General features: G+C 39.2%; 1 protein-coding gene across 2 annotated transcripts in view; it reads right to left on the minus strand.

The window, feature by feature from the left end:
- Positions 1 to 24069, minus strand: part of slc12a2 (solute carrier family 12 member 2) — a 60595-nt gene that overhangs the window by 4230 nt on the left and 32296 nt on the right. Inside the window, exons 13-26 of one of the 2 annotated variants that reach the window (XM_085166510.1) lie at positions 23476 to 23577; positions 20554 to 20709; positions 19063 to 19162; positions 17905 to 18016; positions 16688 to 16828; positions 15181 to 15287; positions 11114 to 11193; positions 9396 to 9539; positions 7793 to 7840; positions 6884 to 7006; positions 4528 to 4639; positions 1576 to 1662; positions 844 to 979; positions 494 to 561 (exon numbers count right to left, since the gene is read on the minus strand). In XM_085166510.1, coding sequence (XP_085022636.1) covers positions 494 to 561; positions 844 to 979; positions 1576 to 1662; positions 4528 to 4639; positions 6884 to 7006; positions 7793 to 7840; positions 9396 to 9539; positions 11114 to 11193; positions 15181 to 15287; positions 16688 to 16828; positions 17905 to 18016; positions 19063 to 19162; positions 20554 to 20709; positions 23476 to 23577 — 1516 coding nt within the window. The remainder of the gene's footprint in view (positions 1 to 493; positions 562 to 843; positions 980 to 1575; positions 1663 to 4527; positions 4640 to 6883; positions 7007 to 7792; positions 7841 to 9395; positions 9540 to 11113; positions 11194 to 15180; positions 15288 to 16687; positions 16829 to 17904; positions 18017 to 19062; positions 19163 to 20553; positions 20710 to 23475; positions 23578 to 24069) is intronic. The other variant, XM_085166511.1, reaches the window with a different exon arrangement.

Genomic DNA, 24069 nt, shown 5'->3' on the forward strand with positions numbered 1-24069 from the left:
TGATGTATTTTAATTTGTCCATATTAAATGCTCCATTTTCAAAAAATGTGAATTTCCATGGTTCGGGCTTTAACATGTTAAGGATCGGCTGAACTGTCAGTCGAGCTGCTGTTTTTGCTCCTGGTAGCTTCCGACAGCTGCCGTTTGGTGTGAAACTTTGAAGATGACGTAACATCGCTGGCCTCTGAGGCTTACTGAACAAACCGTTTAATAATATGAGAACGCAATCAAACTGTTTATCAGAGGGAAAGTGTGATTTCTAGGACATTTGCGCCTAACATTAGCTTGCATAATGTTAGCTTATAACCAGCTGGTGTTGCTGTCAGTAGACAGAGGTTTGTATGTCTAATCTGCTGACAACAAGTATTTTCATTCAAGTTTTTTTTTTTTTTTTTTTTTTTAAATCATCATGTTTTTTGCCCCCACTTTGTATTATTGAAACTAAAACACATACGCCCCCCACCCAACCCAACCCAACCCAACCCAAGCTTACATAACAATGAGGTTGGCTGTGCTTGAGTGTTCCTTCAGCAGCTCGTTGAGTCTGATCTGACGTTGGGTCTAAAGAGAGACAACCACAGGATCAAGCAATCAGGTATCACGTAACAAGATCATTTTCGCAAGCCACTGCACCACAGAGTTCGAGGCAGCAGTTTCGCTCACAGTATAAGCTACACTGAACTGCTTCCACTCTCTCTACAGAACAACTGAATGAGGCTGCAGAGGATCAAAGAATGAATCCTTCTGAACCCTGAAGTCATATGGAACTTTGACAGACTCAAGAATTTCATCTTATGAGATTAAAGACGCATGTAAATGGAGTATGCAGGGAAATCTTGTGACCTTGGCACGATATAGCTCCAGCTCGTTGTCAGTGATCCTCCATGGTTCGCTGTTCTTCAGCCTCTCAGCTGCCTCCTGCTCCATATCATCTTCTTTCAGCCGATAAGGCTCAATCATCTCCTCGAAGGCTGCCATGCTGCGTCACAACAGCTTCATGGTTAATCCTCATGTAAAACAGGTAACTACACAAAGCTTCGAGGCAACTGTTGTGATAAGGCACTATATAAATAAAATTGAAATGAACTGAATTTTCAAAATCATCTCACCAAAGAAATGAAGAAAAATGGATGTTTTGAATAAAATGAAATTACTAATGCAGAAATGCTAAGAAAAAAAAAAAGTCTCGAGACCCAGGCGGATGTCTGGATCTGGACTGTGATACTTTCTTGAAAAGTCTTCAGATTTATTAATGTTAAGAAAATGTTCCCTTGTTAAAAATCATCATTTGTTCAAACCAAATCAACATGGTCTCAAAGCCACAGGTCTTTTCCACACAGACCACATGAGGGCGCCAGTAATTTGCTTTTCAGCTCAGCTTAATGTCCTCAAACATGCTAAATATTGAATTTCAAATGCTGACATAATTAAAACGGTTAGTTTTCCTTTCTTTATACCGTGCCAAATAGAGCCAACAGTTTCCTCAAGGCACTTTAGATACTGAATGTGTGACATAATACACGTTAACAATTGTGGAGGATGTTCAAAGTGTGAAGCTTAACAAAGTGGACTTACTGTTCCTTCTTGGGCTTGGTGTTGATGTCTCCAAGGACAGTAATGTCCGAAAAGTCTATCCTGAACTTACTCAGCAGAGTAGCCATCCTGTAACGGGAACGTCAAAAACAGAGAAGTAGGATCAATACTATAAATAAGCTGTTAAAGAAGACATGTGCAGTCTAAGAAGTTCTGGATGGATACATGTGTGCCGAGTCATCCTGAAATCCACGGGAAGCTGCTTTGAATAACTCTGAACACTAGCGGGTGGTACAGGGTTTATAATGTGGAATTCTATCTATGAGAATAATTTGCTTTAGCTTTAGCTTCAAACACTTGGTGCCGGAGAGCATCATCTGCTATCTATGTTTTGTGGGCTACAGGACTACGTGTTCAAGCTCTTTATTATTGTGTTGGCTACGTGACTGTCATGTTTCCAGTGCCAAGCATTTATTCATTTACTTTAACAACTTTGTTTCATTTTTGTCTCAAATCTTTAGTTCAGCTGCTTTCCAGCAGGAGGTGCAGGCAGGACTCCCAGCTTTGGAGGGAAAAAAAAAAAAGTTTTATGCTTTTCCCGTGTTTACAGAAACAAGGGTGTAGGAAACAGCAGTTGAAATTTAGCCTTTGCTGGAAGCAGGTTTTACTTTCTGTGTGTTGGTAAGAGATAAAGTTAGACAGGAACATGTTGAAATGTCAGATGTGTGTTGAAACAGACTGTTGATAGTTTTGTAGTCACGCAAACATAAAAGCTTCTACACCCAGCTAACTTCATACGGCAAAAGCAGAACAATGAGTGGCACTTTCTCCGACCAACAAAATCGTGTTGACTTCTTTGGCAGGAGGGGTGGGGGTAAGGGATAGACTCACATCATCCCCAGAGAAAAACTTTTGAGAATGAACTCAATCACATTTTCTTCACCGATTTGAAACTTTACCGGATTCAGACTGACTGTTCAGCGCCTGCTAATCTGTCAGCCATGACCTTTTTGTTCCTGTGTTTTCCCTACTGGCTTCAGTTTCATTCAGCTGCTTCTCCAGTCTCTCATTCCACAACAGATGGACTAACTCTAGCACTGGTCTTGAGCTGGCATCGGTATACCTCGTTCTGCACTTGAGATCTGCTGCAACTGAAAATCCACCAACCACAACCTGTAGCAGTTGTAGAACTGCTTCATGTGTCGAGCTAATCAATTTTTTAAGAGGATAACAAAGACAAGTCAGAGGAGGTGGAGTCTGTCTGTAGGATGAGCAATTTTTGTAAGCACATATAATAAATAAGGTATATTTACTAAGATACATTTAATATTAGCACCTACAAAATTCAATCCATTTAAGAAAATGTGGGTATGGCTCCTTTCGAGCACCCACACACATGCATGCATACACCCACACAGCAAGTACAAAGGCAAATTTATTATTTATATGTAGCAGTTCAACTTCTTAGTTGATTTTTATTAATTTTTATTACTACAATAATATTTAATAACTAATATGAGCTTTGTGTGATTGTTTCCCTATTTATGGTCAAAAACATGCAGTGTTGAATGCTGCAATATACATTATGTGTACATTTTACGTTGTATGCGCTTACATTAACCTGGAGAGATGTCAGCCTTTAAGTGAACAGTGACATTTATAATAATGTACAGAAACAGTCAGGGTTAGTACTTTGTGCATATAAAATGCATTTTAAGACATCTAGTTTTTGGATACATCCTTATGTTATAAACAAATGTGTGAGCGGAGCTGAAAGGAAGGACATACCTACACTGTGTTTTCTGCTAACTGCACAGCATGTATGTTAAGGCACAGCTTCCTCATGTCTGCAACAGTGTTAATTTCGTTGACCAATAATTGTCGTCGTAGTTTTTGTCAATGAAAATCTTCTTTTGACAATAACTATGACACTTTTATCAACAAATAAAAATACTGGTGGTGGCCAGTGGTCGTCCTCAGCCTCCTGATAAATGCGCCTATGGTGCGAATTTGTCCTTGTTCAAGTTGTCACATTCGCTAAATTTTCAGAAAACCTCTGACCCCTGACCTTAAGGCCAAACTCATGAACTTATTATAAATCTATTTAAGATCCTAGGTGACCTCCTTCTCCAATTATGGCATTTACAAGGTTTTCAGAAAACTCGACCTTGACCCTAAGGTCAAGGTCACTGATCTCGACCTTAGGGTCAAGATCTACTGATCTTGACCCTAAGGTCGAGATCCAGAGGTGATCTACTGAAAATCACCTCTGGATTTTCAGTAGATACACCTATGGTATCAACTTCAAACTCCTACATTGCTTCGTTCTCGAGTTACCACATTCAAAAGCTTGGGTGTCCACTAACCCTAATCCTGCCCGAAAGAAGAGATCCACGCAGAATTAATTAAATTGTATATTGCAAATTGCATTTAATTTTATTTTATTGTATTTACGGGCCCACGCACAAAATACATTAAGTTAAAAAGAAAAGGATGCTTTGTGCCAGATTTAGCTACCAACTAATTTCCATCAGCAGTCTGCATTCTAAACCTAGACTAAAACTAGACTTCAGGTGCCTAAATTATGTTTTAGTCAAAAGACTAAAGGCAGAAGAGCACCAGGGCTATTTACAGCTTCTTCTTGTTCTCATCCAATGTTATGAATCCTTTTATGTTTAATAACAATTACATTTAAGTGTAATTAACAATATGACTGAATTTTAAATTCAGTTTATTTACTTAGTGCTGCTTATAACAACAAGTGTCTTTAAATTTTTAAAAGGCAAAGACAAAGATATTAGAAAGTTATTATTATTATTATTATTTTAGGTAGTTTGGTTTTGTTTACATTTTTTGGAGTGCTGCGTTTTGGTAGTATCGTTTTGATTTCAAAGGCTCAATAAAAGACTTCATAGGGTAGACACTCATTCCTTTGTACAGTCATGTACAGTACTCTCCAGTCTTGACAAAACTGACAGCCTGTACAGTACTTACGCTCTGCGGTCGTGATCAATCCTGTTGATCTTGCCTCCAATGAAAACACGGATCTTACATTCCTTCCACCGCTTCTTATTGGTAAGAAGGTAGGGGATCAGCAGAGTCAGACCTAGATGGGAAACATAAAAAAAACAAACTGCTCAATATACAACTTTAGTGACACAAACATTTAAGATCTGTACACTCTAAAGCTCAAGTCCAAACCTCAGACCTTTGGATTTTCTATAGACCATCACTCAGTGCTGCAGCAACAGATTCATGATCCCTTTTGCATTAAACAGAGTCAAATTAAATTCAAACAGAAAACAATGTAGTGGCCCTTTTTTTCTTCTTCTCAGAAACAAAAAACAAACAAACAAAGAAAACCCAACTTCACAAACAAATTTTGCTAGCATGTTTGAGATGAGCAGTTGTTGAATCTGTCACTTCAAAATGCAAATGCAACATGATGCTACCAAAATGAATTCAATCCTGATTTATAATGATTGGGAAGTGTGAAAATGACAGATCCTGTCAGAACATGCTGTCTATGTGTTTTTGTGGGTGAGTCTGCCTTTGCGTATCAATAGGAATGCAAAACATACCAAATACGGCTTTACTTGTTTCTGCTCATCCCCATGATGCTGTCACAGCACAAAGATAATCAGAACTAGAATCTTCACAGATGTTCTTTGGGGCTTAAAACTACATATTTCAGGCTGAACATTACAGAAAAAGTCAGCAATTTCAATTTAATGCTTTGACACTTAATGTGACACTTATAGGTGCCAGAATTGTAGAGGCCTGAGTACTTTTAGGATCTACTGCATATGCTGTCAACAGTTGTATCTGCACTTTTTAGTGCTGATGACACTTAATGTCATAATGATGATGAGCCAGATCTGAAGTGACACTCATCAGCTGGTGTTAAAAGCCAGAGTTCTCCCGCTGGCCCTGGTCACATCTTTACAGAGGTGGAGCCACTGCAAACTCTTACTTGCATAGAAATGTTTGCCAAGCAACGGATTTTCTTTAAGAACCAGAACGACGAGCGCACAACAACGAGCCCACAGGCTCCGACGGCTATGACAAAGCAGACCGAACCCGGGCCCAGAGACCTGAGATCCAAGGGCCCCCCCCACACCCTGGAATGGGCCCGACAGAGCCAGGGGGGCCAGGAGTGAGCCTGTACACACCCAAGCACCCAGCCACAGACACCGAGAACCACCAATGCACCGGTATGGTGGGCGGAGATGGAGATGGGGGGCCCGAGATGTTCCAAGAGAGGTTGAGTCCAAGACCCAACCTGACACACAGATGTAGACAAAAAGGCACACACAGACACAAGCATGCATGCCCACCCTCATGCACACATATACAAATACTGAGCACCTGCCCAACGTTTCCATGGGATTAATGAAGACTCAGTGATTTTAGAAACTCCCACCATGTTGTCAGAGAGTATCTGATATTGATGCTTTTAAGCATAACTGTCGTTTGTTGTTCGAGCTAATGAATGGTAGGTCAGAGATACTGTTGCGTAGTGGCTGTTTGACATCTAGCCAGGACCAAGAGGGTATGTTTTAACCATCCTGAGATGAAATGTAGCCCACTGGCTCAGACGTAGTGTTGAAAGTTAGGCACATCTAGTCCTCCTTTATCCTTGGTCCTTTGTAGGCATGTTTCAGCTAATACATGTGGGTTTATCTCTCCATAAGAATTTAGAAATAGACGAATCAGAGCCTGCAAGCTTCAGAGAGAGATTAATACCAAAATAGTTTAGTTTATTGAATAATCTGAAACTCTCGAGAAAGAGTCTAGTAATGTAATTACTTCAGAGAGAGTGGTTTGTGAGTGTCTCATGAATGCTTGATGGGCTTTTTTGTTGCTATGATCTTTTGTTTGGTCTCATGTTGACCACAGAAAGAGACTTACTGTCACAGTATTGCAACTGATGGTTAAAACATTGCAATTCATTCAGTTTTTTTGAAGTAGAAAAATATTAATTGGTTGATTTGAATGAGTATACAAGTGCATTTTTACACACTATACCGTTGAAAATAACATTTGTTTATGGAGGTTATTTAAACATATCGTGATATTTATCGTGTATTGTGATTTAGCACAAAAAATATTGTGATATTAGATTTTCCTCATATCAACCAGCCCTAAAAGTAAATGTGAGTATATTACATGTCCAACTGATGCAGGCCAAAAAACAAAACCTAAACTAAACTTGTACATGGTTCAGTAAACAAGTAACATAATATGTCAATACTTATGAACCTGTTCAGTATGACAGTATTTTAATAACAGACCAAATAGAGAATTCTGAGATCAATAACGGTCGCACAATAATATAACTAACAATCACCTCCATCATCAAACAGCCACCAGACATCCACTGTGCCCTTCCCCTGTTTCTTCTGGAACTGTTGGCTGGCCTCTAGCAGCCTCTGGTCGGACACATTCAGAGGTAGTGTCGGGCTCTTCTTGTCTGCGGGGATGCACACCACAACAAAAAAACAAATAAAAGCAAATCTCATTAATAAGGCATAATAAAACTAATAATTTTGTGCTTGGTAGAAGTGTAGCTCAATAGGACGCATACATGTCAGTTATGGGCATGTATATAAAGAATATACATGCCCATAGCTGAAAATGAAGTATACAGTAGAATTCTGTTTATTGCTTGTAAGTATAGTGTTACATTTATTAGAAAATAAATTTGTTTAATTTTATTATTTAAAAGTTTTAAGTGATATAGGTACAGAATAAAAAAACATTACTACTAAAAACCAAACAAATGGAAGTGTGAAAACAGGAGAGCAGTTTCCATCCTAAGAAGAAAGCTTAAGGCAAATTAGTCAGCTCCAGAATGTGGCAAGAAAAGCAGGTGAGAGACTGAAGACAGCTTGGAGAAAACAGAAATGTTGGAACACAGCCGCACACACACACGCGCCTACCTACAGAAAAACATACTAAGTTAAAGGCAACATCATATACAGTACAGCTTTAGAGATGGCTCACGCTAGGGACATGAGAAAGAGACATGTTATATCCCACAGCCAAGGACCTAGCAGGCCAGAAAGAAGGAACAGAGGGAAAGGGAGACAGCAGGGTGGCGACAGTATGTTAGTACAAGAGGGATTCAAAATATAGTGCGAAAAAAATGGTGGCAGAAATGAGGGGAGCATAGCAGCAGGAGCTCAGAAAAGATACTAAGATCAAAATGGAAAGAAGGGGAAAGGTTTAAGGCAACTAAATGAAGTGGATCTCCTGCCTTTTTTCAACAGGGGCTGAGTTGTAGCTTTGCCATCGTCTTCATCATCTGGGAATTGAGACAAAAGGAGAGAAAACAAAAATTATAGTTAAGGTAAAATGTTACCTTGACATGCGATGTAGCAAGATGGAGTTAAGTACGTCAGGGGATACCAGAGGAAGAATCTAAAGCTGTTTGAGAGGCAGTTAACTGTAACCTCCCACAGTGGGAGACAAACAGACACTGAACTACTCTAGTGACACTAATAAACACACAGCTCAACCTTTTCCCCTGAGTTCTAGAAAGTCCTAATGTCCAACATGAACAAAACCATCAGCAGTGAGCCGAGACTGTCTGGTTACATCAAAGTGGCTTCGAGTGGCCTTCGGTAAGGAACCTTCATGAACATACAACATGAATTAGTCCCTATTCTCCAAACTCTCCACTGAAACTGCATCGAATGGAAACTTCCTGCCAGGAGTGGATTACCTTAGGATGGAAATGGAATCTGATGAGAGGAGAGAATTCGCCAAAAACTGCACAAATGGCAGCACGGGTTCATGCTTTGGCAGCAAATCAAAGGATTGCCCAAATCAACCTTTACCAGACCAGTGTGTTGTTATTTTGTATACCTCAACAATTTCTAATCCAGTTCCCAAAACACTGTTTATCACTCGGATACTTTAGCAAAATAAAGAGCTGATAAAAGTATTGTTAGACAAAAATCTACCGAAAAAAAAAATACAACATTTGCTGTATTTTGTCTCCGAATTCCTACAAAAATTTTAATATTGCTCCGAATCTTTAATGAACATACCATACGGTAGTAAAAGCTTAATCATGAACTATTACTAATTAGTTCAACTTTATGTTTTTGCTCTATACTACTACAACTACCATCATCTAATACTATAATATATGCCATCTAAGTATCTAATACTTAAGATATTTGTGGCAATGAGAACCCAATACCAGTTCAAGGCACTATAGCTACAGACTCTCCAGTATTAGAAACAATCTAAACAATTCAACAACCCCCTATGAGAGAGCACTTGGTTGTTGAGGTGGGGCAAAAAAACAAAACAAAAAGGAAAAGGCCAAGAACAGAGCTAGAGTTGGGGGAAAGCAGCCATCTGCCACGACCAGCTGGGGGCTGTGGGGAAAGAGCAAAAGAGCAGACAGATTTTTGTCATCTCTCTACACTTCTTTAAAGAAAACAAACAAACCGAACAGCCTTCATGAAGCCAGGTTAAAAGTAGCCCAGTGCTCAGGCTGCAACTGGGAACGTTCATTACTCCTCCAATCTGGAAACAATTGTACGCCTGTTTGAGCTGAATTAGTCTCTCTCTCATACGCTAACAGGGGACACACGCACACAGCCCAAAACATATGCACAGTGGGGGAGCTGGAGCTGTGGGCCTCAGGGCAGTGCATATGTATGCTTGTGTTTGCGTATGCAGAATAAGGAAGGCCACTGAAAGAAGAAAACTTAAATAGTGACATGAGGAATGTAGAAAAACACAAGGCTTGCAATGCAAAACCAAAAATACAAACGCAGACGTAAACACTACCGCACCTGGATTACAGAGAAGGATTTTATGTAGTCATACTGATGATAGCTAACCTTTCTGGACTGCTGGGCTGTTCTGGAGGCTGGTGGCCTTAGAGGATGGCTTAGAGGAATCTGCATCAGAGTCTTTGCTGGTGTCTATGGAAACGATCACGTCTTTCATCCCTGATGGCTTTTCCTGCGAGGACAGCGACTCATCTGGCAGAAAATTAAACGGAAGGGGGAATTAGAAATATACATAACAATATACTAAGCTAGTTCACATACATAATTACTGCAGCAATGTTATGACCAGGCTTTTTTAATTATTCCAATTCTTCACATTTATTCACTAAGGTTGCCAACCTGCAAGTTGTTCTTGAAGCAAAAATGTCAAATATTTGTTTGCAGCCACTCAAAGATGTGGATTTGATGAGTTTTTCTACCACACAATGCATATTGACAGTAAGTATAGACAGTTTATTACACATTGTGTACCACTGTGCTGGGACTTTTGGTCAGACAAAACCAGATGTCACCTCAATCTGTGGAAAACTATCATTTTTTCCACTTCCACTTAGTTTTCATGCTTAGTATTGTGAATGTGAGCATTGGAACCGAACACATCAGTTCATACAAACTGGAACGTCAATCAATGCTTGAAAATATCTTAAGACTGATAAGCAGACTGAAGAAGAAGGAAACATAATGAATGCTTATTCTCCTTCTAAGTTGATTTATGTGATGTTATGTGATAATACTGGAAAAAACACTCAGCTATATTTAATTAAACTTTATCTGTATGTAATCTGAGCTGATGCTACATGTGTACTACAACTAGGGATGGGTACCGGTATCCGGTGCCATGATGGCACCGGTTCTGACATAAACGGTAGTAACCAGACCGAAAAGCAGCGCACATTTCGGTGCTTTATTTCGGTGCTTTTTTTTCCTGAGATGTGATACACTTTGAATTCTAGCCAATCATTTTACGTTTCCGGGGATAGTAGGCGGGTCCAGGTACGTACGTTCTTTTAGAGCAGAGCTACAGATTAAAAATGCCCAAGGCGAAGCGGTCAAAAGTCTTGCTGTACTTCACAGCAAAAGATGCAAACTCAGCAGCTGCAACAAGTGCTTTAAGGTGATACTGTGGAAAGGAGGTAACACCTGAAATCCGATGAAACACCTGGCGACGCATAGCGTTTTTTTTAAAAGCCGAAAAATGCGCCGTATTTGATAGCTTGCTGCGAGACCTCACACCGAGCGCATCTACTGCAGGTGTGGTGCCTGTTATCGGACGAAGAGTTAGCAACATCCCCCAAAAAGCTGAAGAGTAGAGTCCTGGCCCCTAGCCCTGCCAGTGTAGCAGAAATGATGAGGATGATGATGGCAGCAGCAGCCGTTCTTCTCTGCGTGAGTAGCTTAATGTTGTTCGTGTATAATTTACGTTGAGTAGGCTAACCACGTTATTACATTAATGTATGTAAGGTGAACTAGCAAACACTGTCGTAGTTACATGCGGCTGTCTTCTTGTTTGATTGCAGATGCTCCCTTCACCCTGGCTAAAAAGGCTAAAATGACCAAAGAAAAAGTGGAAAACAGCTGAACATGAGAGGTTTTTGGACCAATTTTGTGTTCTCCATTCTTTAAGCACCGGTTCGAGCACCGTTTAAGCACCGGCACCGTTTCAAAAGTACCGGTTTGGCACCGGTATCAGATAAAACCTAAACGATACCCATCCCTAACTACAACAATGTTTTTTTAGAATAAGCTCCTCTGCATGTGTTTGGTACCTTGCCCTTGGATATGGGAGACATCCAGCCCCTCTTTCAGTCGCAGGATAACAGCACCAAACTGGAAGTCAAAGGCATCACTTCAAAGGAAGAGGGAGAAAAAAAACAAGGTTCCCATTAACAGTGGACTGAAGCAATTTGCCCTCAACTAAACAGAGATAGTAAGAAACCCACAGAGTATTTAAGACAAAAATATAAACAAGCACACAAGAAGACTCAAACATCGTTCTCAATGCCACAGGTTGTAGTATTGTATTGCACTGAGCAACATACAATGGAAAATAAAGGGCAAATTTTTAAGCGTATTAGCTTTGATTTTAATACTATCGGACTGAACAATCTGTGACATTCAGCTCTAATGCTATAATCCTCACATTACAACGAAGAACCCATTCACCTCAGGTCTCACATGACTGCTTTAGAGTTCAACAGGACAACAGATTTCTCATGGACTTGTTTTAATCCAAGGGAGATCAAAAAGATCAAAAACATGACAATTACACTCTATCCCATAATGGCTAGCATGTTTCTACTACTGTTTATGTAAAAAGAAGTTTTTGTATACATTGTATTTTAACATATTTGAATAATATCAGTAATATCAAAAACAACTGATTCTGTTTATCTAGAAGCGTTTTCAGTGGAAGAAACATTTTGTCACTCATGCAAATTACTTCTTCAGTCTGAGCTGACTGGAGGTTTCCCAATATTACAAAATGTACTTTTGCACAATGACCGAAACAAGCACCACTGACTAACAATGAACCGTGGTCAGGTTCATAATATGCAAACTGTCGTGAACATTATTCAATGGCCATTCACAGAGATTTGGGGAATGGCTCCAATCACAAACTTGTAAGAAAGAAAGATGCACCCTGGACATTTGTCAAAGCTGGGAAGACACCTAAAGAATGCTTCAAGCAATCCAGAGAGAAAGACAACTGCTGTATAGAGCACACAGGAGTTGTATAGAAACAGTATGAGACAGCTGAGATGCATTTCCTCTAATCATTGAGTCTCTGCGGTTTTAAAACTCCAAAACATGCTGTGCCAAAAATGGGTCCATCCCGAGGATGGGGTCAAACTGCATAAACAGAGTAACATAGCATACGCTGTTAAGTGCCAAAAGGATTGCTATGATTTATACGTCGGGGAAATCAAACAACCTAAGGGGATTGGGACAACACAGAGGAGCTAACTCATGGACTCTGCACTCTATTTACACCTAGACGCTCTCAGTGATGAGGATGTACAAATCATGGACAGAGATGAACGCTGGTTTGAGCGCGGAGTCAAGGAGGCCATTTACGTGGAAAAGGGAAAGACTATCTCTGTAACAAGGAAGGGGCCTAGACATCCAGATGAACAGAATCAACTTTTTGGGAATGAGATGAGTTGTTAAGGATATCATTAGTTTTTCTGTTGGTAAGCTGTTTTTGCTGCTGTGAGCTACCGTTAAACTCATCGTAGTCTAAGGAGCTTGGAAAGGAAAGCGTCTTAAATTAAATTATTTAACTTAAATTTCTTGAATTTCTCATCCGAGAAGCTTCTTTAGTTTTAGCAGCAACTGGTGGAGAGTCCAAGATTTTTAAGTCCTATGGGAGTGTCCCCCTCATGGATCCTCTACCTAATCACACCAGCCAACGTGTGAAAACTAGAGAAGGCACGATACCACTTCTTTATGTCCGATACAGATACCGATATCATAAATTTGGATATCTGCCGATACCGATATGAATCCAACATAGTGTGTTTTTTAATCAATAAATCTGTTTTTTAAATATCTTGCTGCATTTTGTATAAGTTCATACTCAAGTTTTGAAAAAAACAAAACAACCCCCCCCCCCCAAAAAAACCCAAAAACACTGAAGCTATTCTGTTATACCTGTATGCAAAAAATACACTGCACCCAAAATATTTCAGCAATACTGATCAATCTAATAAACTTAAACCTACTCCATCCTTCCTATTCTGGTATTTTAAAGAGTACATAGCAGAAATATTAAGCAACCTAACTAATAGTGTTCTAAAACAAAACAAAACAAAACAAAACAAAACAAAAAAAAAAAAAAAAAAAGGGGGGGGGGGGGAACCACCCTCCACCTCATGATGCTTAATTGACGTAATCAACTTTAATTTGATGCAGTGTGAAAAAAAATGCACAGAAATAATTTATTTTTCAAGAATAATTAAATAGATTCAACATCTTTCTTCAACAGAATTGCAGACTGCACAGATGGTATCTTCCCAAAGGAAAAAGTAGTATAGCTTACTAGGGTATATTAGACTTAATAGTTACTATATACAGTAATGGACTTCTATACATTTTACATCAAATTAAAACTTTGGGTGTAAGATTCAGATAATTATTTATTAAAAGCTAGACATTTTAAATGAGAATAAGAAAGAAAAGTATGTCTTTGTGCCCCCCTTTTCCCTGTTCATGCCCTATCGGCCCCCCTGGCTAAACTTTGCTAGATCCGCCCCTGCACAGTTACCAGCCGTTAGCTGCGTAGAAAATGATCCTGGTGTAGAAAGTAATATTAAATCAATTCTAACAACAGATTATCAAGGTTAAACGTGCTGCTGTTGTTCAGCCGCTGGTTTCCTCTTCCTGGTGAGAAGTGGGCCATAAACAGACAAGAGAGACGGACTCGTGACAGAAAAGCCGATCAGCTGATCATTAATCAGTTTCACGATTGAAGTAGCAGCAGGAGAGAGAGAGAGAGAGAGAGAGAGAGAAGAGGCAGTCGCTCCATATATCGGTTGTTAAGCTTAACGCTGGAGTGCTTCTCAAACATTTAGAGATGAACTTACACACTTGCTTTACTTCTCTCTGGGATAACTTTCTCAGAGATGAAATGCCGGTTTGGTAGCGAGGCTACAAATGCTCAAACAGACCGCCGAAAGGTCTCGCACGCCACAGCCGCTCTATCACGTGAGCACACTACTCCGATGTGCTAAGGTTATGAGGTGAGTTACGCCATATCGCAAGTTTTGTGAGCTGCTGTCATGATATTTAATGGATTGGATTACGTTTTTTATTTCTCTCCAATATCCGATCCAGTAATTTAGGTCAGTATCGGACCGATACGTAATATCGGATCGGTCCATCTCTAGTGAAAATGGGTGTGGGTCACAATCAGCCAAGGTTTCGGGTGAACCCACTGTGAAACCTAGCCCCACCCTATCATGTGATTTCCTGAGGTGAAACAGCCAAGAATATGAGTGGGTGTTAGTGAAACTTTGTGGATCCAACATTGCTGGACTCAGATTCCTAAAGAATGAACCATCATACCCTGTGAAAGTGTAATCAAACTGTTTAAGGAAAAGTGTGATTTTTACGACACTCGAGCCCAAAATTACCTGGCAAAATGTTAGCTTATAACGAGCTGCTCTAATGGCCCTGCTGACAGCTCACAAATGCCTATGAGTTCTCTTGGCCTCCACGTTTGGGGTACTAAGCATTTGGCGACGTACACAAAACAGGATTAGTTGTAAGAGAGACATCCTTCCCAGCCACTGAATTCAAATATGGTGAGAGAACTTGGCAGCTTCCAGAATGGACCAATTGTACCTTTTATGTTACCTAGAACCTATACCACTGAAAATTTTATAAATCTGTTAGGGTGAAATATATGAAAAATATTAAACGTACAATAAGCTGTTTGCATGTGTGTGCATACCATTAAACTACAAAATATTAGTTTATTAGTGTCAACAACAAAATTGTTGAAGCACCTTTTTGATTTAATCACAGCATTGAGTCTTCTTGGGTACACACCTGCCAACAATTACAGAGACTGATTAGCCCTACGTAACATCCAGCTGTCCTAGCAGGAGTTTCCTGACATTTACAGAGTTGCGTACTAAAGCAAAATTCACAGTTTGTAGAGCGCTTACAAAGCAACAAAGTGAACTCAGTATTGAAAATATTTCTTCACAAGAAGGGTATAAAATTTCCACAGCATCGGATGTACCATCGAACACAGTGAAGACTTGTCGAAAGAAAAGAGTGTTTTTTCTTTTATATAATTCTTTTCTTCTCTTTGGATTATTCTACTTACTGGATCATGCTGATGTAAGTCTCCACATTCATCATGTCCCCATCCCTCCAGTCATTCTTGAAGCCCAGAACAAGGGTGTTTGGCTTGAGGCGGCCAAGACCAGCAGCCTTGATTGGACCAGGAACAGGAATCGCAGATTAATCATTTCTTAAATGTGGCTCATTTCCAAAGAATAAGCAAAACTACGAGTGTGGAGCAGGAAATAAAAACAGTTCAGTCCATACAGTGTTCAGCCTGTCACTTGGGTTATGGGTCCAATCTTAACCTCCTAGGACCTGGCGTCCACATATGTGGACATCACATTTTGGGTTATTTAGACCAAAATACTCAATTTTGCTCTACATGGGCCTGATATCCACTTACGAGAACATTATACTGCTGCTGTTCTATCAAAACTTTAAACGAATATCCTCATGTGGCTCTTATATTTTAAAAACAAAAATAAGGTAAAAAATAAAATAATCTGGTAATTCTTTGTTTTTACATTCATCGGGCCCCAATCAGCCCAAATATCAAAGAGAAATTAAAAATGCATGTGGTGGAAGAGTTCGGGTCGTAGGAGGTTAAAGGAGACTCATGTTATCCACTCTCAAGTTGGTTACCGATAGCAAATAATGTGTGAATAATTACTTCCAGGCACCTTACTCCTCAGTCCTGAAAATAACCAGTCTCACTTTCACTACAGTAATGCACCTGGGCTACCTTGTGCAATTTTATGCCTTTTTACTGCAACACCACATCTCTCAGTTGTGCTGACCTCTCTTCACAAGTGAAGTAATTGTTCCTTTTAATTTCCACTGAATGGATTTGTTCCAGGTTAGCTCTGATCAAGAGCTATTCCCCATTCCAGACACAATGGGAATTCAAAAGCGATGGAGCACCCACTACTTGACCCACCCCCACTAGATCTTCCTGCCACCACTTACAGTTGTTAAAAGGACTAATCTCTTTTTTTTTAGCATCAAATAATCATTAGCTTCAACTTACTGTGTTAATCTTAATAACTTGTTGCTATGCTCTTGAGTGTTTTATCCAGATTTTCAGTTATTTCTGTACATACTGTAGATCCCAATATACTTTACATAACTCAACAAAATTCACAGGAACACATTTGTTTAAGGAGATGACAGCCTTTTAAAAATCATCTTCCAGTTAGTACTGCTATTTATGTCACAGCGTCTGTGTGAGTCACTCTTCTTAGTAAGCATGTGTTCTTTTCATTGTATTTTGGGAATAATAGTTACGGCCTAACATACTAGATAAAAATTCTTCCTAGTTTTAATGTTTCAATCATGGATCTGCATGACTGGTCTAGTTATTGTCAGAAATATTAGTTAGTTAAACTTACCAATAATGTACAACATCATTTACCAGTTCAAGTATTATACCCCAACCTTTACTATAGATGGCTCGGCCCAGCAAACACACAAAAAAGTACTTGAACAATGCTTCTGTGCAAAGAGTTAAGAACAAACACACAACTCTGAATAGAATTTAGTTTTCCTACCTGAAGCAAGTACTGACAGCCTTGTTTTAGGTCCTCAGCAAACACTGGCGTGTAGAAGGCTTTGGTCTCGTTCTTCAGCAGCCAGCGTTGGTAGCGTGCCTGATCTGTGGCAAGCTCTTTGAAGTTTGGTCTTCTGTAGCCCTATAGAGACAGAAGGCCAAATTAATCCAACAGCCTTAAATTTATCAGTGTTGGTATTGTACAACAAATGACCACAAATCTAAGTTTCAAAGATGAAAAAATGCTAAATTCAACAACTTTTGATGTGTGAAAGTTAAACAGAAGAATTTAACGTGCTGAACAATCACCTGCTCTGAATCTCTGCCTGCTTTTGTGCCTTTTTCATTCAGTACTCTGCAGTACAAAAGACCAGGCTATTCCAAATCGTTCACTAGCTTTGTGTGCAACATTAGGGCTGTGCGATATGATGATATATTAAAACGACATATTGTACTCTATTGTTTATTTCATGCTGTCGAAAACTCTTCACTGGAATATGTTTTTTATTGCTTTCTAGAAAAAGGAAAAAAAAAAAGTCCCCACCACCGTCCAAATAAATAAAAGGACAGAGTAAAAAATAGAAATGCACAATGTATCACCAACTGCTGCACCTGCAAGAAAAATAAACATAACACCTGGAACAAACATTGGAAAATGCGCAGGTACATAAATCGATCTTCTATGGTTGTGTGTGTGCATGTGAGGACAGAAAATTGGCATCCCACTAAACATGTGGGGACCAGCATTCACTTATGGTGACAAAATGCCAGTGCCCACGAGTTTGAAGGCGTGTTTGATGCTCAAAATGTGCTTTTAGTGTCAGGGTTAAAATTAGCCTCAACCTTACCATAACCTAAGGGTTAAGCATAGTTTTTTTTGATGGTTAGAGCAAGGGAACAGGGAAAGCATTATGTCAATTAGATGTCCTCTTCAAGACATGAAAACACCTTATACACATTTCACATTTTTCTCCTGGTTGCCCCACCTGCATTGGCTCCACATCCTACAGTCTAAGAACCACCGATGCAACCAAATCCACAGGCTCCCACAGCATATCAAAGTCTTCTTTTATATTGCCTGCTAATCAGTGCTATGTGGTTTAAACAGTTTGGTGAAGAACTGGATGAATCTAGCTAAAAACTGACTTTTAAAGAGCAATTTGACAGCTAATTCATCAGTAGCAAAAAACAAAAACAAGCCAAATGTCATCTGCTCACCGTGCGAATATGGCCGCAGATCATCATGCCTACATTCTTGGTGAAACTGTGGACCAGATCCAGAAGGGCAGGACGAGAGTTGGGATAACCAGTCATCACCAAACACTGGGGTCTGCAATAAGACACATATGAGAGAAAACATCCACCAAGTCTGCATCTGCATCATCCTTTACCACATCTATAAAAGCAGAGAAGGGATGCCATATTTTGCCAAGTTTACAGAATTATTTGATTTTATGCTTTATGGGTAGCCACCTTTTCATTTGACCTTCCCAGTAACCTTTAGTCTTCTTAACACACAAACACCCACACCCATATACAGTCAGACACCAGAAGCAGAGCAATGAACATCAAAGCAAATATGTTAGCATGATAGGATTATTGGACACAATACAGAGGCGAGAAAAACTTCAGAGGAACAAAACAAATTCTTGAATTTTGAAGATTCAGCCTTTTAAACTCCTCCTTGGTTTTTTGTCATGAGAAATGTCCAGTAAATCCCCAAAACAATTACTGAGCCAATTTGTTACATGTGCAAGCTTTAAGAGAATGAACACATGCACACAACATGAGGCCGCATATCTAAATATACTCAATAAATTTCAATACATTTGAAAATTAATCATCTCCCCCTCCACAAAGTCTCTACTTTTTCCCCATATGATGGTAAATAATTTTAATTGTTTCATGAAACACTAAGGCTAAGTTATTATCATGTCAAATTTTGTTCTTCTCAGGCTGCAAAAATCCAGAGGTGAACGACTGGCTGAAGAACCACAAAGATTGTGTTGTGCGACACATGGTGCAACGTCAAAATCACTGCATGGCACTCGCAACAATGTGAGCATAAATCGAGCATAGCAGCTGAGCTAAACCTAGCACAACACAAGATAAACAATTGACAGAAGTTTAAAGAGACTTTGGGAATGAAGAAAACCCATCAACTAACATGACGTTGGGAAAAAATAGATTAGAGGATAACATAACCAGATGTCCATAAGCATCCAACCGAGAGCTACCAAGCAATCGCTTTATATGTGGACCGAGCTTGAGTGTTTATCAAGCATGGTGAGTAATAATATTGTGCTTCCATAACTCAGGTGCCATCTACACTTGCAGGTAAGAATGGTTCAGCTCAATCACGTTTGTGTTTGGTACCTGAAATTCTTGATGTGGTCCTCCACTCCACTAAGGTGCAGAGTGTGGGTCAGGGCCTGGTGGTAGGTCAAAGCCTGGGTCGATGAGCCCCAGTTCACATCTGGAAGGGAGGACACATGCAGGCAGAAACACAGTGGAGTAAGCAAGTGTGTTTATGGGTCAGATTGCTGGACTAAAGGCTACCTGACCCATGTGGTGTTAACGTCAGTGAAAAGGCCTAGTGTATGTGTAGCTGCATGTCAAACTGAGTGTTCTCACAGGTGTGTTTAGAACTGTATAGCCAGCTTTTAGTTTAAAGAGCTGCCCCACTCAGATTATGGATTCAAAACCAGAACCTTCTTGGCTGATATCCCAGAAAGTTGATTCTGTTCATCTGGATGTAGCATTTTCAGTTTGAGAAACAATTTGCTTTCTTCTCTCCTGGATCACTTGGAGCATTCTTTAGGTACATTTAACAAATATCCAGCTGGGATAGCTACATTTACTCAGGGCCTTTTTGATATGATGTTCTTCAGCTTCCCTCATGGTTGTGTCTGTAGGGATGGGGCTCAGTCTTTACTGTATCATCTTACAATGCTGTGATTGCAGCCATTGCCCAACTTCCAACTCTTTGCATATTAATGATCACAAAACTGTCTCACTGTTAGTCGGTGCTGCTAATTTCCATCGTTGTGCAAATGTATAATAATAATTTATAGCCATTAGGGAAATCCGCAGTCGGTCAAGACCGAAGAACTCACTTGGATGAGTGGTGAAACGTTTCTCCCATTGAACACGCAACATCCAGATAAAAAGAATAAATTTTCTGGAATTTCCTTACCTGGATGATTGAGCACAAACCAAGATTCCTTGCTGAAAGGTAAAAACCACTAACCACTACACTACTGTCCACCCGATTTATGAACTTATATTATTTCTGTTTGCAAATTTCACACTAAGGTAAACCATTAACACCTCAACATTTTTGGAAAAAGCCAGAGATGTGTACAGGTTCCATAAAAGACTGAGGTGTGCAGGGACTTTTAAATTAACCAATCAATTTAATGCAACATATTCCTTATGCAAATGAATTCAATTTATATAGCACAAAATCAAAACAACATTTGCCTCAAGGTGCTTTATATTGTAAATTGAGACCTACATTAATACAAGAATACAAAACATTACAAAATTCCTATAAGATGCCCTATCAGCAGACACTTGGTGAGAGTGGGAAAGAGAAATTCCTTTTTAAAAAGAAAAATCTTTAACAGAACATAGGCAGGTTAGGGCTAAACACCATACTGTGGATAGAACACTCTTACCTTCTCTCTAGTGTCTTGAGACAACTGTCGTTGTGAACTGGTGCTACATTAATAAAACTCAGTTTAACTAAATGACAACCAATATATAATTCTTATATCATATTGGTACTTGGTAATTATTTTCATTAAAAAAAAAATTTAAAAAGTGAGGAATTTTTGGCCAAATTTGGCGTGCTCTCCAACTCACCTGGCTTCTTGTGACTGACATAGATATACAGAGCCATAACAATGACATTTGTAAGAAGGGCAGCTGCCCAGTTGATGACAAACATCACCCCACAGCAGAGAATGGCTCCAGCAAGGGAAACCCACATGTTGTAGTATTTGAAGCTAGGTCTCCAGCCTGTAACATCGATGTAAATTAGTCACAAAATACATTTAAAATGTCACACAAACAGTGCTAGTCACATATAAGGTGCAAACAAAAAGTTCCATAACTGCTCCAGCTGGGTATGAACATGGTCGTGTGATTGAACCAGGACTTTTGGCAATGACAACGAAAGCTTATGTTATTCTTGTTGTGACTATTTGCATTGGTGCATTTGTAATTTATAACATGAGAACAAAAGAACCAGTGTGTTGAATTCTACGAGCATTTACTTTGAAAGCAACTCAAGATTCTTCATCACTGGTAAGAAGAGTTGGGTCTAGTTATGTTAGACCCCAGAGCAGCCTTTAGTGGGTGGATCTGCAGTCAATACCAAAGAAGGCTCATTGGGTCAAAAGCAATTCTGACATGGTGAAGGAGATCCAGATGGTACCGCTGAGCACTTCAAGTAAAGCAGTAGGACTGACTGCATCAGTCACTATATCAGGGTACAAGGGCTTTTGCTTTTTATTGGAGCAGTCACAAAACTTTTTGATTTCATTTGGCACAGTTTAGGTATTATGTGCAAAAATTAGAACTGAAAACTGAATTAAATTCAGTTAAGGCTGAGTAGAAGTTCTTTTTCAGACACTTCAGCTGGGAACAAATTAAATAAGACCAGCAATGTGGGAGGTTAAAGAACAGGAAACGTTGAGTCAGCCTCCATTTAAAGAAGCTTATTATAAAACGGTCAATGTTGCTGTTAGAGAGGAGGGATAATGTTTCAGATGGAGCTAGGCATATGTTTGGGTTAAAGAATGAGTTGACAGTCTACTAGAAGTTATACGAGACATTAGGGACCATATTCATTCATTGGACAGCACAGAAACTAGAATAGTGGGATTTTAGTGATGGAATACAGTTGGTGTGTGTTTGGTTACGCAATGACAGAGTCTTTAAAAAACAGGACATAAAGGGTACATTGACAGTGTCGTTCCTGAGTCTATGAAGGGACTTTAGGAGTCCCAGAAATTAGAAAGTAATTGGCCCTGAACTGAAAGTAATGTTTGTGTTCCAAAGAGAGAAATCTATTACACCATCATACTGTTTCTGTACTCTCTAAATGAGTCATGTACCATTTAGGTCCACGTAATTTTATGACCTGCTGGAGGAATTGGAAAGAGAAAAATAATCTGTACCTGCAGTTCTGCTAAGGCTTTGGTTTGTCTGCGTGTGTGTGTGTGCATGCGTGCGTGTGTGAGTGAGTGAGTGAGAGAGAGAGAGAGAGGGGGATGAGGGGTTGTAGAGAGAGGAGGGGGAAAGCAAAGAACTCAATATATGCCATCAATAAATGGTAAATTAACTGATTTGTATATGGGACATTTCTACTCTACATGATCACTAAAAGTGCTTTATACAACTTGCCCCCTGTGCTTTTTCCCCCCTATGTAAGTGTTTTATAACTAACATTCACACACATTCTTATTCCGCTGGACAGCAACTTGGAGTTGGTATCTTGCCCAAAAATTGCAGACTGGAGCAGCCAGGGATCGAGCCACTAACCTTCCAGTTAGTAAATGACCTGCTCTACCTCCATCAGTCTACAGACAAAGTGTGACTTCACCAAAATTAGTTTTTTTTTAAAAAAAAAAAAAAAAAAAAAAAAAAAAAAAAAGAAAGAAAGAAAGAAAGAAAAAAAAGAGAACTTTCCCTTATCAGTAGCTGAATCTATTTGGTCAGTTTTGTATGCGTTTCTGACACTTTAGTCACTAGAATAGAGAGATAGAAGAGACTATCTTATCCCACCTAAGATTGATGGTTACTAATCTTAACAGGTAACTACATCAGATATACCACATACGTTTTCCACAAATACTAAGAGACTGCATTATATAGATGGATTACTGTAGAGAAATAAGAAGTAAAAACAAGAACGTGAGTATCAGCCATTTTTGAAAATCTCCCAGTCTGGGCAGTTTGAGATTTTTGACTTTCTTTCCAACAAGTGGAGGTAAATAGTCTAAAAACAACTTTCATTTGGCTAGCCCTTTGTGGTTGACAAAGACTAACATTTGAGGAAACAGATAGACTTCACCTACCTTCTTGTGTAACAGTACTGTCCCAATATTGTTACAACATTAACCTCCTAGGACCTGGCGTCCACATATGTGGACATCACATTTTGGGTTATTTAGACCAAAATACTGAATTTTGCTCTACAAAGGCCTGACATCCACTTACGAGGACATTATACTGCTACTGTTCTATCAAAATTTTAAACGAATATGCTCATATGTGGCTCTCATTTTTCTTAAAAACAAAAATAAGGCAAAAAAAAAAAAAACTCTGTTAATTCTTTGTTTTTACATTCATCAGGCCCCAATATGTCCAAATATCAAAGAGAAATTAACAATGCGTGCAGTGGAAGAGTTCAGATCTTAGGAGGTTAATGACAATATGCCTTCTATATTTATGATCAACTGTCCAAATTGAATTTTCTTTGTCTAAGATGCATCAACTTCTAAGCCTAAATGTATTTAACCACCTAACCTCTGGTATGTAATCAGTGTAAATGACTTCTCTTATGAGACACACATCAGGACAGTCTCATTGAAAACCAGTAACTGGTTTTTAAAAGAATTCATCCAATAAACTGTTAAAACACAACATTATACCTAATGACATGAATGCCTGCTTTGTACAGTCTGGATTAGGATTACAGACTTCCTCTATTGTCTTAATATGTTGATCAAGAACTTTATTATGCTTAGATTCTCCCATTTCTTAATGTACTGATCTTACCTGGTGAGTTAGCCAGTGAGGCATGGAACACGGAGAAGTTGATCAAGGCATATGATGCCAAGAAAAAGTTGGAGATAATGGGTGCAATAGTGTTCAGCTCAGCTGCAAGAAGAAAAGCACCAGTCAAAAATTTCACCTGTGATTTTATGTCCAGTCAAAAAAAAACAAAAAACAAAACCCTTTTGAATAAACACTCAAACTCTCAGGATGAAGACAGTGAACATATCAGCTGCTGCTGACTCCAGCATGTGGTCATGCAGTGTGCCATTACTGTAAAATTTTAAAATTTTAGGCATCTAAAAAGGTAAAGTTTACAACAGCTGTTGTATCAATATCAATGTAGTTCACTGCTCTGTAAAATTATTTTTATTAGGAGCTTGCAATAAAACAAACAAAAGACTACAGACAAGAGTTATTGTCAACTTTTAGACCAGTTGCCATGTTCATAAAACTGACAACACTTTAGGATGAATTTCCGAGGGCAGTAATGATCCTGGTTCTGTATCAGTTCAAGCAAACAAAGAATGAAATGTGGAGCAGAGCAGCTGAATCAGGTGGGTTTCAGGCCTACAGAGGGGGAGGTGCCAATATACA

The sequence above is a fragment of the Neolamprologus multifasciatus genome, chromosome 7 (assembly GCF_963576455.1).
Source record: "Neolamprologus multifasciatus chromosome 7, fNeoMul1.2, whole genome shotgun sequence".
Lineage (NCBI taxonomy): Eukaryota > Metazoa > Chordata > Actinopteri > Cichliformes > Cichlidae > Neolamprologus > Neolamprologus multifasciatus.